A 21,611-nucleotide genomic window follows, 5' to 3' on the forward strand; every position below is an offset into this window, starting at 1 on the left:
TGATTATGCCATAGCATCTTACATCAGCATGTTATTGGAGGCATGGAATAAACATCAGGAAGTTTAATATTTTGACATGCATTGATTTAATTTCATATAGAAAGAAGGTCAATAAAAATAGCTAAGAAAATTCTAATTAACAGGAAAATGTAATAGACCAAAGTACAAAGAAAGTAGGTAGACACCCACAGTATTTTATCATATGTTACATATTATTTTTAAATGTTTGTGTAAATGTATGTGGTCAGTAAAAAAATACAGGAAATCCAGTCCTGTGTGCTTTTAGTAGAGTCTTTTTGGTATTCAATATTTGTGATTTACTAAATAATCTTGCAATGAAACAAATATATTTTTTCTTGTGTCTGAGGCTAGAACTGCAACTGCTCAGTACTAGTAAGGTGGAAAAGGGAATAATAGAATCTAAAAATTAGTAATAATTTGTGCTATTTCTTAACCACTTTTGATAGTTTTTCCAACTTCCATTTACTTAAAAAAAAGTAAACTTGAGACAAAAAAAAATATATTTGCCATTGTAGATCTTTATGAACTTTACATCATTATTTTAAAATCGTAAAAGTTCGACGTTACGTACATGTGGATGAACGTACACGTGAATGTCATATTTACTGTCAGCTCATCAGAACCTGCTAAGTTGCGTGAGATGTGGTAATCTGATTCTTTCATTTACTGTGACTTAATTTTAAATAAAAATAAGAGGAAGGTGGTTTTATGGGACGTACTCTTGATCTGAGGTTCACCCTTTCACCTGTACAGTGAAAGTGGCCTCTTAAATCACTGGTAGAACCTCGACATTTTATTTTTAATCAAAGAGATTTTCTGTCCTAAATTTAAAGGAATTTGTGTGCATGATTAAGCAATTTCTTGAATGAGGGCCTTTGTTTTTACCAGGAGGATACTTCATATGAACAGTAGTCCGTGTTGTGTAATTAAAACAGGTTATCAGATTTAGCTTAATTAATGTTAAAACAAAACAAATGGCTTGATGCCTCCTTCAAGGACATTAAAAGAAATGCTTTCCTGCTATTCCTGATTTGTCATGTTGTGCCAATGTTGAAAATGAATGGATTTGCCATAGTGACAGATTCTTTTACCTGAGATGTTGTTCTGCATATAGCACTTGTCTGAAATCAGTTGTTCATATGCTGGAGAAGTCCATGTACATCTTGTATGCAAATTATTATCTTTTAATCTGTTTATGAGTGCAGCAAGGTTGAGGTAACAGAGGTCTGAAAAAATTAACATTGCATTATCTTTGTTTTTGTGGGGTTAAGTTAAAACTTTCAGAGCATGCTAATATTAGTTGTGGTTAATTTTCCATATTTTTATGGCAACTGAAAAAGAGGGGAGCATGGAGTTGCCACGTCAAAAATACACCATCTCTGTCCAAGACAGTGTGTGAGTGTGTCAGTGAAATTTTCACGTTTAAAAAATGACTGTATGATGTACCTCACGTGACTCTTATCTCTTCTTCTCCAGAGGCTGGTAGTAAAATTTTGCTTGCATCAAATGGCAGGAGAACTATGTGACTGCTTATATAGGTTGTTCAACAATCTTTGAAACCTGTCAGTATATGCATAATTCACATTATTTTTTCTCTGAGATCTTGATCCTTCTAATACATGTTTAGTATTTGTGTGTTGTTTTAGTATTTATGTTCTGAGCCCAGTAGCACTGGTAACATAATATTTTAATTTTTAATTTTTTTTTTTTTTTAAATCCAAGGGGAGCTATGTTGACAAATTCAGTTTTTCACGTCATAGAAAGTATCATCCCATTGGTGATACATGTAGGCTCCACAAAGAGGCTGAAGTCTAAGTAAACGGAACAGCTGAATTTCTATTGCACTTGAAATCATGGTCTCTTTAATCAAGGAATGAGATTTACCAGATTTGGGGATGGAGGATTTTGACATACATAGCTGTTAATCTGGCACCTTCCATGAAAACTAAAATTCAGTTCTAAAAATGAAAGTTTAAAACACAAAACAGAAAAAACCTAAACAAACCCAAATTAACTCTTTACTGGAGACAATAGTTTTGAATTTTCAAAATGGAATTAATCTTTTTGAAATGATACCTTGTAGAAAGACATAAAATCCTGGTTTGAAACGGTACTGATCCACACCTCTGTAACACATATTATCATTAGAGTGCTGGCACATTTTAAAAGTGAAACTTAATGAGAAAAAAGAAAAAAGAAAGAAAAAGGAAAATCCTGTAAAAGTATAAATGAGAAGGAAACCAAAACCAAACCGCACAGCTGACATTTTAGAATTGTTTAGTGGAACTGCATCCTGGCACAGGCTGATTGGAATAAATGAACCTCTCCTGACCATTGACTCTCAGTGTCTTAGAAACTGAATTCTGGAAGCATAACATGTATTATCTTTGGTGCTTTTTTTTTTTTTTTTTTTTTTTTTATATATATTTACAGGTCTTGGCAATATCTGAGAGACCTTGTTTTCATTTCTGGTCACCACCTCAGCAAACTAATCAATGAGGCATGAACTGCTATCTGCAGAGAAAGAAATGAAAAATAAACCAGAGATAATCCTTCAGTTAAAAGGTTATTCTGTGCGATAAAAGCTATTTTGTTAATTTATTTACTTACTGGTACAGTGAGATAAAGTGAGGGAACAATTAGGGAATTCTAGTTGAAAGGATTTAAAAGGGCAATGACGACTTAATATTTTAGGTTATTTGATTGACAATATAGTTACACAGATTTCTTAAGCTAAAAAAAAATACTTTTCAGTGAGTCAAAATTCTGTTTGGTTCAATTAGTTTTTTCTGCTTTTTCTATCGATTATATCTTCATACTCACAAACTAGTTTTAAACTATATTTTATTTTCATATGGTAACTTGGTTGAAGTAGGGTAAGAAGTTTCTTTCTATACAGTATCTGCAGTAATAATTGTTTCCATATTTTATCCCTATTTTTCGTATTTTTTTTATTTCCTGTTTTTCATAATGTACTAAGATGCATAAAACGTTGTTGGTTTTGACCTAGATGAAATCTGGTAGAGGATATTTGTAGTTTTCAGATTATTATATATTATTTAATTTGGTTTATTGAAACTAATTAAAAATTATTTTAATGTTCAGATAGTTACTTCTGAATATAAACACTAAGTGTGAGAAAATGATTAGTAAAATCTGTACATGACATGTTGCAGTAATGGTTTATTCTTTCCCCGTGGTTTGTGGTTTGGTTTTTTTTTTTTTTTTAATTTATTTATAAAATCTTCCCAGTATGCAAGTCTGTATTTTGGGATGTAATTCTGTTTAGTTGCAAACAACATTATAATAAAACTAATATTTTGCATACACGTCTACTGATTCACTAGGACTTTGAGAAGCAGAGATACATAGAGATATCTGTCATTCTCCAAGTCTGTCAGGAAGGTTTGATCTATGTTTGGGAAACAGTAACACAGTGAGCAGCCCCTTCACCTTTTGGAAGTGGGTAAGGCTTTGTAGCATCCTGTACATGCAGAATAATCCACCTTTAAGAGATTCAGTCTGTAGTTGTTGATACTTTAAAACTTCTGTCATTTTACAGGACTGAGGAGTATCATTGCCGAGAAATTTTCGGTTTCTTTTTTGGATCTTCATCTTCTCTTCTGCATGAGGATAGGCCTTTCTTTTTTATTTTACCTGGAGAGTTGTTTTTCACTCTGCTATTCTCTCTCCCACTTCCATTTTCATGTAGCCCATTTTTTTCCAGAACCATGAAATTTGCACCTTTTTTCCTAGCCTGGGAAGAGAAAATATTATATGTTGCTCAGCTCTATTCTCTGTAATTTCTTGTAAGTGGTAGAGATGTTGACCAAGGTCTTGCAAGTTAGAAGCACTTTTTGACCGTATCATCTGTGAACTATCATGGGTATAAAAATCAAAGGGAGTCTTTCCTTTGATTATGAAGAAAAGGGCTCATGCCCGTTGTTGCCAACAGTGGCACAGGAGCGATGCTGGAAGGGTATCGAGCAAGTTGTCTTTCATGCCAGCTCCAGGCAGTGGAGATTCTAATAAATTCCTGTGCAACCTTTGCTCCACGCTACAACACAGAGGCTCTTTCATGGTCCTGAGCTTGTGCTTCCCAGGGAAGCATTTCGGTTTTCCTCCTCTCTTTGCTCACTGCCTCCACCTCGTGGAACTGGCTCATCTGCCATGCATTACAATTTTTCAAAGAATTGGTAAACTCAGAAGAGGTGGATCAGATGAGATAGATAGGTTCAACTTGGCTAGTTGGACGTAGAAATGGATTATAAAAAATCAGTCAAGCCAATTTAGAATTTCTGAAAAAGGGTGGAAAAATGGGCCGCTGGAGGAAAAAAGTGCTTAACTGCACTTGGAGGAAGAAAGTTATTATAGATGAAGGCTGGGAAATTCCAATGAAATGGTCATCTTCCAACCTCGTAGTCACTGGCTGCATTTCACAAAGCAGCTCTTCTCACTCCCCGCTCCTCCATAAAGTGTCTTTGTTTCCTATTTAAAACCCATGCTTTTCATAGTATAACTCTTCATGTTTATGTTAGCATCATTGTGTGTTAGGTGCTTTCCAAATACACTAGACCAGCAGCTGTTCTGAAGGACTGCTGTCTTACATGTCCAGACAAACAGGACACTAAACCAAGATATTACAGGTGTGTGTGTATGCTCAAGATACTAATATGTACACTGCAGTAATAAACTACCAAATTTGTGTCTCATTTTGGTAGTTTATGTCATACCTCGTGCAATACAGGATTGCCCCTGTACACCGTGACTTTATTAGAGGAAAATTTTTATGCACATGCAGAGTAGAGAATCACAACAGTTTAAGGCTAATTTGACTTAAGTGTTTTCAGTGATGTGATTGCTGCTGCAAACCAGCATAAGCTTTAACAGGTTCTCATTCTTGAACAGGTTTAAGCGAATATAACCCCCTTTTTGGCTAGAGTTTGCGTTTTTCTTCTGCTCAGAGCGGTCACACACTAAACTTTACTGTGACCAGAAGAAAATTAAGTTCCTACAAGTAATTATTGTAAAGGATGTGGTACATGATCAGAGCATGTGTACTGAGTGTCTGCAGTCTAAGTGGAGTGGTCACCACCTTCTTTAAAAACATGGTTACAGAAAGAGAAGAAATACGAGGCAGAGGTGGAGACCCTCTGCTCTCCCATTGCAACAGCTTAGTGGTCAAAGTGAGATGTGGGGGACCCACTGGGTAGCACTAAGGTTGTCTGTCTGAGAAAATGCAGCAAGTTGGTCAGCAAGAAGACTAGTATCACAAATAGGCTATACTTAACTCTGGGGTGGGACGTTCTCCATCCCTGTTGAAGCTGTTCGGGTACATGGAAGGGAATGAAAAAATTCTTGGACAAGAGCAAAAAATGAATGCGAGTCTGTGTCATGATGGTAAGGGCATACATCTATAAGGAGAAAAAGTTGAGTGCTAATCTATGCTTAAATAATGTTTTAATGTAAACTAAGCAAAATTGGTAGAGCACAGCCAGAAAGTGTCCTCCCAGATGAATAGTCTTACTAATGTTGCATTTATTCTGAATAGTCTTACTAATGTTATGGGGTTTTTTTCTCTCCTTGTAGTTTAGTAGATCTCTCGGTCTCTTCCTGACCTGCCTACAGGATAATGATTAGTTTTCTTTTGAAGAAAGTAGAGTTGTATCCCTCTGCTTTGACTGAGAAAGTCTTTCTCTCTGTGTGTTTCACATTCTGCATAAGTAGTCTATACTTTGGACTATTGTACACAAGTTAGTGACTGCTTCTTTTTCTGTAGTATCTGTGTTAAATGTGAGAACTGTAGCTGCCTAATAGTTAGGCAGCTAGGGTCTCCATATAACCACTGTAGCCACAAACACATCCCAAAAGTGATTTATGGTATCTTAACATAGATGACTTAAAAGAGAAGGGGGTGAATAGATCTTGGAGGATGTCTCTCGGTCTCCAGAGAAACATGATAAATGACTAACTTTGACTGAATACTTACTTCTGGAAAATTTGGGCTAGTTTAAATTCATATTCCCCCCTAAAACTTTTTTTAAAAAATCCATACCTGTAAATGAAAAGTTTCGTGAAATGACTAGAATATGTTGTAATGAAACATTTACTATTTAAAGACTGACTTCTTCATAACTTCAAAATATATTTTACTTGCTTTTTGCCTGGACACTTAAGTCTAGAAGTCAGCTATTCAGCTTCCAAATAATAACAGTATAAATTTGAAACGTCATTAGTCTTTTCAAAACTGATGGGAAGTGGTGCCACATCTAATACATTATTTATCAAGCTACGATTACAGGAATAACAAATATCTTAATTAGTGGAATTAATCAATTAAGCCTTCAGACATTAGTTGCCTGTAGTCCTCTAGAAGAAAAAAAAGTTTCTTCTGTTATTCTACCTTTTAAAAATGTGGTTATCATGCTCTCCTTCTTTCAAGCATTTAGAACAAAGTCCTGATAATTTAATTACATGCCTCATTCAAATGCAGGATCATATGAACCTGTAATGGCTCAAATCATCTGTTTACTAATAATTCATCCAGTAGTGCTTTTTTTTGAAGGGAGAGGGGAAGGGAGAACCTTATCTGCAATTTCATTTTGGTACAGTATTATAATTATAAAAGAATAACAATATAGTTGTACAGTCTGCCATTTAGTTCAATGTTTTTGGGTGCATTTAAGCTATTGAATTAATCTCACTTTTAAACAATAGAATATAATACTTTAATAGCTTGCCTTTGCACTGGCTTTGTGGGATGCTGAAGTTAGTATTATAATGTGCTGTGTATAGTTTCTGCTGAATCTGATTGCTTTAGCAGCAGTCAGTTTGATAGTATCAGGTTCCAGCTTGCATTGCTGGGTCAACATGGACCCAGGCCATTAAAGGAGAAAGGTTCAGGGAAAGTTCATTTCTATTGTTTTACCATGGTTACAAAACAGAAAAAAAGGAGAAATCCTGCATTTGTAACATATTGCTTCCTTGGGCCCTGAAGGTAGTATGATCTTTTTTCCCTCTTAAATTGAACACAGAAATATAAACCTCATGATTATCTGTAATGTAAACAAAAGAATATTTTTCTGATCACTTTTAAAGTAAAACACAGATGTTCTGCATTGACTGCTGATGTCATTAAACAAAATGTTTGTATTCATTTAATTTGATCTCCCAAACTGTTAGTGTTTAAATTTGTTACTAGGTCAATAGAAAAATTAAAACTTCATACCGGCTGTTATAATACTGACTTTTGTTTACATAATTTTCACTTTAATTAACTCACAGTAAACCTGTTGAAATAAGTATGTTTGTTTTTTCTTTAAAATATAACCTGTCCATTGAAGCATTTTCTTTTTATTGTGGTTATAAAATAAAGAAACATTTTCATGAAAAAGCGTGATCCTAAATGTCATCATATGTGTTCAACATTTACGGCAAGGTTGTAAACCACTTGTGAGGTACTGTTATGAAAGGGTTTAAATCTTAAGATAAACGTGTTCATTACATATATAAGAAAAAAGAGAGAAAGGATAAATGCCTTTTCACAGCATTAGTATGTTTTACGTGTGAACTGTTGAAGAAAGCTAATGCTACAGCAATGAGTACTTCATTCAAAGAGGTAAATCATGTAATGGGTGTAATACAGAATCAAATTTGCGATCTGTACCCATATGAAGAAATTCTGTAAAGCAAAAGGTTGCACAAACATTCTCTTAATGGAAAGATTTGCATGAAATTTGACTGAACTCTGAAGGTTGTGACACAGCATAATCTTCAACAATATGTTTTTATTTATTAAGGTCTTTATGTATAATTCCCATAAGCCACTTTTTAGATAAGTGAAGCTATTTGTAGATCTGACTGTTACACAAGTCAAAGAGATAATAGCATTCAAGACAACGTTAGTTATGGAAACCAGCTTACAGGGGTGAGTGTATATTTGTTATTTTCCAGAGTTGCCTGCCTCTATTATTATTAAATGTGATCTCATTAAGAAAAGCAAATTTCACATACGCTAAGCTGGGCCAGGATGAATGTGTATTTTAATTTAAGATCTTTGGGGAACATGCAGATAATATTGTTGACTTAGTATGTGTCATTAATCTTCCAAGACGGTGGTGCAAGGCACATGCTCTTAGGGTTTGTCTATCCAAAGAGGTTTACAAGAGAGGTCTGTGGTCGTTCGAAAGAGTCATCTCACTGTACCATTGCTATTGGCTGAATTGACATTTGAGTCTTAACAATAACATTGTGGAAAGGAGTTTAAAAAAAAAGGAAAATTCTTGGGTGTTTGGCATATGTGAGTTAGGAAACTTTACAGGGGGCAGATGAGTACTAAGTAAACTCTATTACACTTTGTTTACCCTTGACTACACTTCTAGGTTTGATATCTATTAGCAAATGACATCTGTTTTTTCAATTGACTATGGTGCTCATTTTCTTTCTTAAATGATTGTGTTAATGTTACTGTGCCTTGCCAGTCACCTGCAGGGATTGCAGTCTGTACGCATACTACACAGACAGACACACACATGCACACGTGTGTATGTGTTTGCCTATGTAGGTATTCTAATGATCAACCTTATAGATCACGGTTCTGTCACGATGGGGAGACTGGAGATACTCATCTTTCACCATTTAGTACTTGGTGAAAGAGTCACAGAAGCTAGAGTTGACATGTTTACATCCTATACATTTCTCTAGCTCACTTGCATGATGCATAGTCTCACAGCCCAGTGGGAGAGAAGATGGCAATCAGTACTTACTAAAGATGATGAAGTCTAGATTGATTACTCCTTTGCTTTAAGGCATTTTGGGACCACAGCACCTACTGCCTTGGGAATACCAGCCTAGAGACTCCCATATGTGGAAAGTGTGCTACACGATACGGTCTGTGTATGTGTGTGTGTACATATATACATACACACACGTACACAAACACATATATCTCACATAAAGAGTTACTGTGTGAGAAAAAAAGCTTTTGTGAGGACTAACTCTCCTATGCCCAGGAGTCCAAGGCATGTCTTGTCATTATTTTTTTTTTTTTGTCATTGAATAAATGGATAAATTGGAACAGATGACTGCTTTACTGTTCTGCTTGCCAGACTACTTTTGTGTATCTGAGCCTCTATAGTTGGAAGATACTGCTTAAAAACTGTAAAACTTTTATCTCTTTTAAAAGACAGTATAATGAAAAAAACATCATTACAAACATATTATACTTTGCCACTTTATTCAGATCTGTTAAACCAGATTATATCTCATATTCAAGTCAAGAAAGTCTCGAAGACATCACTCTGACCTTCGGCCAAGTGTGTAACCAAGCATGTTTCTAGATAGAATAATGTCTAATTTGATTCCTGCTCTGTAAAAGGGATAGTCTTCTGCTTATTTTTTTTTCCTAAGAACTTGATCCGTTACCACAGAAACCTGCCCAGTTCTGCCAGCAGTACTGACTCACAGCATAGAAAGCATATTGTAAGCATATTGTTTGGTCAAGTAGGTGTTTCTTCGGTATCATCTTTAGTACTGGAGTGAAGCTTGAAACTGCAAAAGCTAATATGAAGTCTCAAGCAAACAGATAACATCTTGGGGAAAACATTTGCATTGGTGAAAATGTCCCTCTTAGTTTGACTCATGCTACTTTGATCAGTGTTTACAACATCTAACATTCAGAGATCATCAGTCAGAACAAAATCAGGAGAAAAAACTTTTGGGTTAGTTTATTTGATGATTTTGGATGATTTCTCATTTCTAAGCCCTTAGCTTGCATGTGGCATAACATTTTCAGAGCTTTTTCTTCATGTGAGCAAGACAGAGTGATAGAAAAGTAAATTTTTATTGGTAAGAAAACAGAACAGAAACTGAGGTACTCAGTTTTTGAAGCTAAGGCTTTCAGAAAAGTAGGAAATATGAAGAGTCAAAATATAACTGTTGTTAAAGCACCTGCTTTAACTCTTGCCTAACTTGACTCTGGCATGGAAAAAAAATGTGTTTGTAATTATTATGATTAATTTGTATTTCATTATCATCTTAAAGCTCAGTCAGGATTTGAACTTATTGTGCTATGAGCTATATGGACAGAGCCAAAAGATAGTTCTATGTACATGTTATATATGGAGATGTTCCAGGTACGGAGCATGCCAATCAAACGTCATATGGGTGTATATACTGGCCAGCTGTAATATACCCCAGAAGAGTGTGCTGCAAGTCTATGGTGCCATTTTGACCACCTTGGAAGTCATGCTCCTGTAAGAAATTCTTGTGTGAAATTCTGTCGTACATGTCCCGTGCTGTCAAAGATACAAAGTTCATAAAAGGGAGGATGAATTGAATTGAAGGTGTCTCAACCAAAATTCATAATGAGAATGCATTTACAACGATTAAATTTTGGTCTTTTATTTTGGGGGTTCTTTATTTTGGGCTAATGTGGGATGTTTTGGAGAAATGCACTTAGATCTTTTCAGACCTAGTGCAGCAGTAATTGAAATTATTTTCAAAGTCTAATAGCTTTTTCTCATAATGTGCTTTGGAGATGGGAGGTAAAGGGACTAAGCAACTGTAAGTTTTCCGGTCACAGAGTAAATACAGAGCAGATCCATGGTTGGGCATGTTAAATTACGTATTAAAATAAACTTCTCAGTAATTGATTTCTGTCTTTCGGTAAAGCAGATCCTTTGATATATTCCTATGTAACTGTATTGTATGAAGCTTCACCCAAGTGGAATTACCAGAATTACACAGAAATATAAATAATAATAAAATCTTACCAGAAGTGGATATATTTGTCAGCTCTGTTATCTAAAAACGTACTACTTGTACTGCTTAACAGAAATGACTGATTAACTTTTCAGTGTTTCCCTAGGGTAACACATTAGTATCAGACTGTTACTTCTGATAGGGCAAACTTTACATAAGATAGTTATGGGGTAGCTTTGAGCACTTGCTGTATTTCAGACCTGCAAATAACATATCTACAAACACCGACTAAAGGGTTATGGTGTTACATATTACAACATCACCAGATTTGATCCTCTGTAGCTTGATAGCAGTGCATGAATGACTTATATTTTTTATCCTTCCAACAACTTAAAAGTATCTTTGGTTGGATCACTTTAATATTTCCACTCGAACCTGTAGTACTGTCTATTTTTTTTTTAATTTTATTTTTTTCAGGACTTGGGAGTCTTGGACTGGTATCCTGTATTGTCTAAATTACTGTAGTACTACGGCTCAGGAGGGAAGACTGCGCTACTATTCATACAGTTATAGATGCTGCTCTGCAAAGAAAATGGGAGGTTAAATTTGGGTGACTGTTTCTGTTCCTTGCTTTGCACAAGGAAAATAAAATGCAAATTTATTTTACGGTATTCCATAGTAGAATATAAAGGCCAAGCAAGGCTACATCTAGACTTACAAGGTTGGCACACTGTAACACACCTGGGATCTTGATTTCACAAACGGGAGGTTTTGGGGGACTGGGTACACAGATCAGGGATTTTTCCTAGAATATACCATAATTTATTTTTTCCCTACGAGTTCATATTGGCTGCGTTTTGGAAGTAAAGTACAACTAGAGTACACACAAGGATTTACTAATTAAGGGGTACCTACAAAGGTAACCAGCCCTCTTGTATCTCTTGTTCCACATGGAGTTTAAGTGATGAGCGTTGTCCTGGATGTTGCACAAACCCACTGCTATACTAAGAGCTGGTTTCTGTCCCAAACAATTTGAAGTCTGAACAACAGACATGAAACTAATGAAGTGCATACTCATTAACTTTTTGTTTAGGACTTGCTCACAGATATCAGATAGAAAGGCACTCAGTCAGAGAGTAGACTTTTTTCACCAGTGTCACTTGTACAGTGCTGCCCAACATAAATATCTCACTCTGACCCTAGGTATCGTCTGTTCAAAGAAACCCGTCATTTTAATGGTCAGTACTCGTCTGGTAGATTCCTTCATAGATTTGTATTTATACCTATATACAAACACAAAACACCTTATTTAAAGGTTTAAATTCTTGATTTTAATGGATACTGCATTGTTACCATCAATCTGCTACATCAGCTGTGCAGTTATAGCTATACAGACTAATGTAGAATCTTTTAAGTATTTTATATCACTGCTGTTGCTCTCAAATGTACAATAAAGGTAACTTTTAAGCTTTTATTTAGGTGGTTCCAGCAATTCTTTGGAAGTGTACAGTTAATGAGTGTGGGTTTTCAGAATTAAAAATAAGGTGAATAAAGGGCAGTGAACATTAACCACAATCTCTGGCAGAAGCTAGAATAAAATTTTTCATTTTGAGTATAAATAGTTTTTTAAAGGGCAAAGGGTTTAAGATATAGGCAGCTTCATTAAAAAGGTGACAGTTCACTTGTTTCAGCATTTCATGCGAAGAATTGTGGCCAATTAAGTGATGAATGCATTCAGATATTACAGTGGATACACTTACATGATAGAACTCCATTATCAACTGTTATGAATAAGAATAGCGTATTAATTAACAAACTGCCAGGAGAACCAGAGTATTTTCACAAAATACTTACCTTGAATAGTACAATATTTTTTTTTCTTTCTTACTTGAGCTTATATCAGCATTGAAATGTTTATGTATCTTTAATTTAATACAGGCGGTAATGAACACCAGCTCTGTGACCCCTTGAGCAATGGTGGGCTTGTTTATTATGTAGGTGTTTTTTCTTGTGTTTCTGTTCTTTTTTTAATGGAACTCAAAATGGCAGCTGCTGCCCAGTATGTCCTACTGGAAGACAAATCAGATGTTATTTTTCTAAATGAGTTAAACAAAAATCTCTTAAACAAAGATATTCACTTATGTATGTATGGTTATATATGTGTTCAAAAGAGGAGTGTCCTATTATGTGGCCTAATTCTGCTTTGAGTCTAATTGGTTATTTGTACATGCAATTATCTGATTTATGTTCACAAATTTGTAATTACATGTGCAAGTTATATGCAGAGATGAATGCAGATGGTTAGAAAACAAGCCTTGAAGCAGGACTGTTCATTCCAACTAAAGTTCATACATTTAAATCATTGTTTCAGGCCATCTGCAGACTCTAACAGACATAACCACATCACTTACACTTGTTTCACATTAGGAATCATCTCAGCAACTTGAAGTAGAAACTTTTTTTAAAAAATGAAAGCTTAAAATTCTCTTAGATTGTGTCATTTATGGATCAAACCTGCCTTTCTGGCCTATTAGCTCCGTGCTTGACATTTTTATAATATACATAGTAGATGTTTGTTTGAGGGGATGTTTTTAGAATTAAAAGCCTAAGAAAAGATGAAAACAGTTGAGGAAAAAATAGGCTTTGCATCTGTTATAGTTTGGGGTTTCATGTGGGTGAATAACACGGTTAGAAGGAATCATTTAGCTTGCATATTTAAATCATGGGTGCGGTTTCTGCTGTAAGGTTGAGTGAAATGGGAAAGGCATCTGTTGTAACTTGACAGAAAGAGCATTTGTGGGAAGCATGCACTTTAGATCACTGCTTTTTGTACATTTTTTTTGTAGTTGCAAGAATTAGTCTGAAAAGACAGCAGTGTAAATAGAGGAAATAAATATGATTTTGCAAGGTTTTCTTGTTGCTATTGCCAATAATCCTGAATAACTTTCTTCAGGATCTCAGTGCTGTGATTTCTGTACTTCTGTTGGATATTCTGAGTATTCTTTCTGAAGCAATGTTTATATCAAGTAAAAATATATCAATATGGCTTGAATTTATGCATGAGTTCTGTTTAATAATTGTATTTCATTGTTCATTCAGACTTATTTTCTACTCTGGCTTGTATGGTTGTCATCATCAGAGGCTTGTGTTTCACAGTTATTACATAATCATGAGAGCCAACATTCTTAAATGTTTTAAGAACTTTCAGGCAGATCTAGTGTTTCAGCTAATTAGATGAAGCAGTGAGCTTTTTGGCTTAATTTATTTCTGACATCATAATTATGCCACCGAACAGAATTAGATTAATTTTTTATCTGTTTTTCACTTTCCAATAGATGACTTACAGATCTCAATTTCATTAAGAGAACAGTCACATTTCAGTAATATTTTAAACTTACATACAATCACAGCTGTATTCAAATCTGGTACAGTAATTTACTCCAGTAATACTCAGATTTCTAACTGGTTTTATTTCCTTTCTTGCCCTTTGGGTCATTCATATATTCAAGTAGTATGGTCAGTCAAGCAGAATCTTTTTCTTAGATTCTTTCATTGTGTTTGTAGTGGGACTTTGAGTATCAAGTAGGAGCTTACAGGTGTTGCTGTAATATATGTTCTATATATTCTTGCACTTGTGTACCTTGTATATTGTACTCGTGTCAAGAATTTTCCTGATCTTTCTGAAAAGCAGAGTGATTTGGGCTGAGGAAGATGATAATGGCATGCTGTTTACATGACTGGTCTGTTAGGAAAAGAAATAATCCAACAAGGTCTTCTCTAACCCCTCAAAAGCTTAGTATCTTAGTACTAACCAGTGCTTGTGTCTTACTGCGATAAATGGCTTGGGAATGGGATATACAGTGCAATATATTTTCTTCTATTTATCTTAATTATTTGGACCACTGTTAAACTGGTACTGCATTTCTGACCAAATACCCATTTTTGGCCATTTTGGTTTAAAAATAGCAGTAAAGTGTTCTGTTACTGAAATGCAGTAATATTTCATCAGTATGCTTTTTCCACTACTCAGTCCTATAACACGGTCCAATTCTTTTGAAGATCATTCATATACTTCTTTGTGAAGATTTTTAAACAGATATTTGTATTTATTTTTATCAACATTGTTTGCTGTCTCAGTAACTCCTTCTAATATATCAAGAGTTCAGCACTAATTACTGTGTGAGAACATTTTCTGTTTAACTGTGAGAAGAAAAATAAATTTAAGGTAATTGCACTGAGAGTTTTATTGTTTTACATGACTGCTGCAAGTAAAAAGGACATGGTGTGATTTCTAATGTTTGTTTTACTAACTGCCAAAATAGATATATGCCCAGTCTTAGAATTGCATTCTTTTGCTTTGTTCTTGAGTGGGAGTAGAAAAAGTAGTAAAGTATGAGGTTTAGATTGATGTACATTGTCATTTTTTTTTCCTTTAAAATGCTAGTTCAGTGCATTAGAAATATTTATGAAGGTTACCTTGGCAAGCAAGTGTTTTCCAACCAAAGTAATTAAATTACACAAAAGGTTTAGTCCATCTTCCTAGTCCTTATTTTTCAGAATTGACACGCCCTTGGCTCAAGGCTTATTAGTGTGATGGCTGCACGTATGATGCTGAAAGCAGCATGGAAACTATCCCAAAATGAGAAGTACTACATATATACCATGGGGAAAGAGTTGGCTACAGGTTGTCACAGGGCATCCCTGTCTTTGCGTTAAGTCAGCAAGTAGCCTCAGACTGTGACATCCTCAGCCCTTTTGCAGTGGCCATCGTATGGCGAGCACATAATAACCACTTTCACTGGCTGTTCATCTAAATTTCAGTCAGCCAGCTGCTTTGAGGTCAAAAATTCTGTGTCAGTCTTTGAAGCACTGAGGGGAGGTAGAACAACTGAGAAATAAAGCCTAGATTTTCAATATGTACCTAAATGAGATGCATAAATGCTGATGTAGCTAAAATTGATATTGATATTCAAAGCTGTTCTAAGCAGTTCTAAGAACATAAAAAATACATTAAATAAATACACCAAATGCTTGTTACAGATTTGCTGGCTATCACCTCTGGACTGTAACTCTCCTCACCATCCCCCAATATTACTGATTATAAAACTGCCTGGCCAATGGCAGCTTCACTGCATCATGTTTGCTCAGTTTCAAATGAGGACAGTATTTCTGTGCACTAAAATTGCTCACAGACAAGGTTAAAAATAAAACTGTAAATGTGGAAAACTGTCCCTGAAAATTAGTTTTGGCTAGAAAGGCAGTTTGCCTTCTTACAGCTGGTCAGAGTTGCTGTTTTCTTTAGGAATACGTCATGTATTGAATAAAAATAATTTTAGAGAGTGAAACTTTGTTCGTCTAGAGTTAATTTTGCACAATTACTCCTCAAAGTCAGGACATTGGAAGGATAAATCACAGCATTGTCTCAGCTCTGTTGCACGCTCTTTTCATTTTATAGTATACCTTTTGCCATGCAATCAGTCGTCTAGAAAATGCTAGTAACATACTCTGAGAGGTATATATTACTCATGAAGAGTTTCAGCTGTTTTGGAACCAGTATCTTCCTTGGTGCTCAGATCTCTAACAGAAATCAGTGGGAGGTCTACGTGTCTAAGGCTTTCAAGGATGAGACCCCTAAATTTTAAAGCCATGGCTGTCTTCTAGCAGGTAGCGAAAATTGCTGAATGAGAAGTCTGCTTACTTTTAAAGCCTGCAGATAAACTCGTACCTATTCTCCCTTCACCTCTCTCCGCATGATTGTGCAGGACCAGATCTTCTGCTGATTGTGTCTGCTTTTAATTGTTTTGCACTATCAAAGTGATTTCTAGGAGCAGGCTCATACTTTGATAATACAATGGGAGGAGTATAAAACTTTAAAAGTGTAATCAAAGCGCAACATTTGAGCTGATAATAACCACTGATCATTCCAATTTTTATTCTTTAATTCAGCCATCTGTTGTTTAGATTCACTAACACAGGAAGGATGTAAGACTAATATATGTTGGTCGAAGGACCAAAAAAGAACTACTTCAGAGAACTTGCTGTGTTTTAGGACAATATACTCTCAATTGCTTCTCATGTTTTGTACCTTTCATGCCAGTCACAGTGCAGAAGACGTGTATACCCTTTCCTTCAAAGATGAAAATGCTAGAGTCATAGTATTCATTGAAGTATTTGTGAAAGTTGAAGGGATGAAATACAAGTCTGATCAAAACCTGATGGTTTTATTTTCAGTGGTTCTGGAAAGTGTTCTGAATATCTAATTAGCTGATGCTAATGAACAAAATATTTCCCTCCCTTTTTGAGAGTTTAAAGATCCACCAGTCTGCACCTCTATTTTCTCTGTCACTTAATAGTGTATTGTAATTGTAAATTGTGATGATTGTCTACAAACATAAAGCTCAGTTGTCTGTGGGAATATCTTCTAAGCCCTGAAAAAAGTCTGCAAATTTTGATACAAGGCTTACACAAGCCTATGAATAAGGCAGATGAGTTTTGAGGGAGCTAAATGTATTTCGGTGCTTCACTTTAAAAACTGAGTACTAAGTTAGTGATATGTGATCCTATAGGAAGCTTTAATTTCTTCTTCAATATATGTTAAGATATCTCACACATGAAAACTTAAGTTGTAGAGAGGAAAAAGTTTAACTCACATACCTATATTTGTAAAAGCAGAAAAAGTGACAATGTTTCTATTGCACCTCCCTTTTAATGGGTAAACAAGGAACTGGTAACTTCCCTTTGACTTCTCCTCAGCTCTTTAAAACAGTTAATCATTGCAGCTTCCTTAAGTCTTTGTTGAAATTGTCTAATTTCTGCTCTCTCTAATTTAATCTTCAAAGAATGAAACAGTAGAGAGGATGACCAGCTATGACTTCCAGACATAAGTCTGTTTCTTCTAGCATCTCCTTGTGGAGTCCCAAAAGACTCCTTGACTTCTCTGTACTATGACCCTAGGTATTCACAAGACTTATGTTGGCTTTTTTGAGTTTTGGCACTTCAGCCTGTTTATCTTAGCTCTAAAAAATCCAAACTGTAGTCATGAAGAGGGGTCAGCTTTGAGTAGTTCACCCATTGAGATAATTAGCATTACCTTAAGAAGTCAAATGTGTCTTTAGAAGAACCAGTGTTGTTCTTTCAATGATTTTATTCAGATAAAAGACAAAATCTTGCAATATGTTTTATATCTCTATAAAAACTTACATATAAAATCTAAATTTGAGTAAAAAGAGAATTATCAACAGTTTTTAAGTGATGATTTTTTGTATCTCAGTGACATCAACTAGAAGAATAACTTAAATTGCTCTGGCTTTAAATATATCTTTAACGTAATGAATCATCTCAAACCTATTTAAATTATATTTTATTTTCATACTGAAGACAAATCTACTGATTTGTAGGTATTTGAGTACTTTGAAGCAGGCTTCTTATCTTGAAATGAAAGTGAACTTGTCCTAATATAAAAATAAGTAGGTCTTTACTATACACAAGTTTAGGAAAAAATACCAACAAAATGATTCATTGAGCTATTTTTGTCACACTGTTTATGATAAACTCATTTGCTATGCTTTTACTGTTTTTTTAAAAGAGTTTCTCATATAACTATAAAAATGATAATGAACTAGAAAACAACATGCAAGTTTCCAAATAGAATTGAAGTTGTTATTTTTTAAAGTAATTTTTACATACTGTTTTTTCCACAACTTTGGTAATGATTCATACAAAATTCTTGCAATTCTTATAGTTTGAAAACATATCTTATCAAATGGTAGTATTTCAGGTTAGGAATTTGGTTAATGAAACAAGTACATAATATAAATAACAAATTAAGACAATTGTTGTTACTTAATCAGTTCTTGGGGACAATCAGTGTGTGCTTATTTTAACCAATCAGAGAGTTACTCATTTTAATTGTGTATTGCATAGTCTGCTGTGCCTCTAAATCAGATCTTCCAGACCTTAAGAAATAATTCTTACATTTGTTTTGCTGCCTTCTCATAAGGAACAAACATTTCTTAAGTAGATAAAGGCCTTTTTATAGTAAACTGGAGTTAGTGCTTTGTCACTTAAAAGCTGTATCAGGATAAAAGAGGTTTACTTCTCAGAAAGTTCATTTAAATATAGTTAGTTGGATTGGAATTGGGAGTTTAGGACTTCATGAAAACACTTATTTGGTGAAGTTTGGGATAAATCATGTGGTAGAATTGGGTTACTGGGCTCATTTGTGGCTTTGAGTGTGACAGTCCTTTTCTACGGAGTAGCATAATCAACTTGATTGTAGCAGGTGACCAAAGGAGTAGTTTTACCTTGGATATTTTAATATCGCTCACCTGTAATTTGCTGCTGACCTTTGTTTACAGATTTGGTCCCTGGGTGTCTTCTCTTAGGCTTTGCAGAGGGGTGGGTTTATTCCTCAAAATCAAAGACAAAAGCATTCAGACTTTACTGTGGCTATATGTGGTAGTAAGCATTAATTCATCAAAGAGAATCTTTGCAGGAGTGAACTTGTTGTTTTTTAAAGACTTGGAAGCCATTGATTGGTACGTTGTGCATTATGCCATGGCACCCTGCTTGTGTTTTTTATGCTGTTGTCAGACCCTCATATCACAGCGGTGATTTGAGAACAGTGCATCATCATAGGTATTTAAATTAAGCCATTAAAGTTTTCTGACATAGTGGCATTTTTTTTTTTGTGGGTGAATATATTAGAAACACTCCATTTAAATCATATCAGTTTTGTCTATAATGTTTTTATCAGTTTTATGTGTATTCATGGTATGTTTATTTTTATTGTAAATCACAAAGGAAATTTCAAAGAAAGATGTCAGACACTTAATTTGGTTCTGTGAGCTGGAATAAGACTATATTCTTTTTCTACAACTGTTTTTCTTGTAGTTGTGAACAAATGATTACTTTGTTTGTATTAAAGAAAATGAAAAATCCCAAACCAATCAAAGAAATTATCAAGCTTATAATTTTAATAATGACCTCAGCTCAGGACATTAAGTTGGGAATTAATGATCAGTTAAGGTTAATGACTCAATGCCTTGAGTCATTAAGCTCCAAGAAAATGCCCTGTACTTTGATTGTTTTTGGTTTATTAAAGGTAGGTTGTAGAAGTTGCAAAAAAAGGATATTTCCAAACACAAGGGGAACAAATATGAACAGAAAACAGAGGTATTTTATTATTTGCCTCCTGCAGTCCCAGCATAGCTAAAAATGCCATTATCCTTGATGAGAGTTTTGTTAGTGTCAGGACCTAAGGAGCAAAACCTTTCATAGCCACTTTTCTTTTCTTTTTTGAAACAAATGAAGAACCTCAAATGTTTGGCAAAGCACAGGTTAACACTGCAGTGTTAGAACTGCACATCACCTTTTTCTGTGAAGTTATTCCGCAATGTCCCATAAATAAGCAGTTACAGGATATTGCAATAGTAGTCTGCTATGCTCTGTACATAAGAATACAAGCCTTTGGATATGCATTGTATGTAACAGGTACATATTTGCATGTAAGTGGGTAATAAGTATTTTCATTGTAATCCATATCTAATTTGTATGCTACTTACACAGTCCAGGAGATGGAAAGTTGTGTTTGTGAGCATTTGACAGACAAGGAGTGCTTAAACCTGAAGCCCTTCATTTTTCCATACTGGACAGATGTAAGCTGCTATGATGGCAGTTGCTCAACAATATCTTACAAATAATTCTGAGTCCTTTCTGACATAAAGTAGTATATTTAAAATAAGGTGTCTTAGTGAGATTTTCACTTTAAATACAATAAGGGTTAAATGATAACTTGACTTATCTTCTAAATGACAAAAAATAAAGAAATTGCAAGACCTTTTCACACATTAGATATGTATTGTCATTTATCATCTAGATATCAGGCTAGCAGTGCAAAGTAATAAAACATATCATCGAAAAATGTGCTATAGGTCTGAATCACTCTTTCATTCCACCTCCCAGCTAACTGTAGTATTAAATCAAACAAGCAGAACATTTCCTTAGGCAGCCATTGCCTTTTAATTTCCTGAAGAACCTTAAAATATCATTCATTACAAGTACTACACATATTTGGTTTTTAAAAGTCTCATAAATCAATAGCAGGCTGACTGTAATAATTATTACAAGTTAGTGCATAATTTTCGTGCTGAAGGCTGCATGCAGAACTTTAGCATATGCAAACGAGGCAATTCAAACTGTGTATAGATATTAATATGAAGAAGCAGGTAACGAGGTGCAGGCTATGAATTATGCATCAAGAGCGGCTGATCTTCAATGAGGAAAATGAATTCAGCATGTAATCTAATTAGTGATGGAAGTCTATTACATCTAACTGCAAAAGCAACCGTCCTTGAAACAAATTTATTTACAGTCCATGTTACCACTTGAAACAACTTTGAAATGATGTGTAAGACAACAGCTTAATTGTAAAAATTTTTTTTGTTTGTTTGTTTCAGTTCTAGACCTGGAAGGCCTCCTAAGAGGACTCAAAGTGTCACCTCCCCAGAGAATTCTCATATCATGCCACATTCTGTCCCAGGCCTAATGTCTCCTGGAATCATCCCGCCAACAGGTAGGATTGCTAGAAACACCTTCACACAATCTTTTGAATTCATGGCTTACATCCAGTTGTTACTAAATTAACAGTCTAGGAAACCAGCACCCAAATATCGCAAAAGAGTTCCCGTAATGTAACATTATTGCTACATAAGTGTGTTGTATGTAATAGAAATTGTGGCAGCTCAGTACTTTAAAATACAAATAACTGAGCAAATAATAATCCTTTATAATTTTTTCCCCTGTTCTTTTCCTTTATAAACAAAAAACCTTTCAAAGCATGAATTACCTATCATTAGACAATAATTTCCCTATTCATTTTTAATAGATCA

The 21,611-nt window shown here is 34.8% G+C and overlaps 1 protein-coding gene across 1 annotated transcript in view; it reads left to right on the plus strand.

The window, feature by feature from the left end:
- Window positions 1–21,611, plus strand: part of DACH1 (dachshund family transcription factor 1) — a 338,069-nt gene that overhangs the window by 132,625 nt on the left and 183,833 nt on the right. Inside the window, exon 2 of the mRNA XM_075716535.1 lies at window positions 21,180–21,295. Within this exon, the coding sequence (XP_075572650.1) occupies window positions 21,180–21,295 (116 nt within the window). The remainder of the gene's footprint in view (window positions 1–21,179; window positions 21,296–21,611) is intronic.

The sequence above is a fragment of the Pelecanus crispus genome, chromosome 1 (assembly GCF_030463565.1).
Source record: "Pelecanus crispus isolate bPelCri1 chromosome 1, bPelCri1.pri, whole genome shotgun sequence".
Taxonomy (NCBI): domain Eukaryota; kingdom Metazoa; phylum Chordata; class Aves; order Pelecaniformes; family Pelecanidae; genus Pelecanus; species Pelecanus crispus.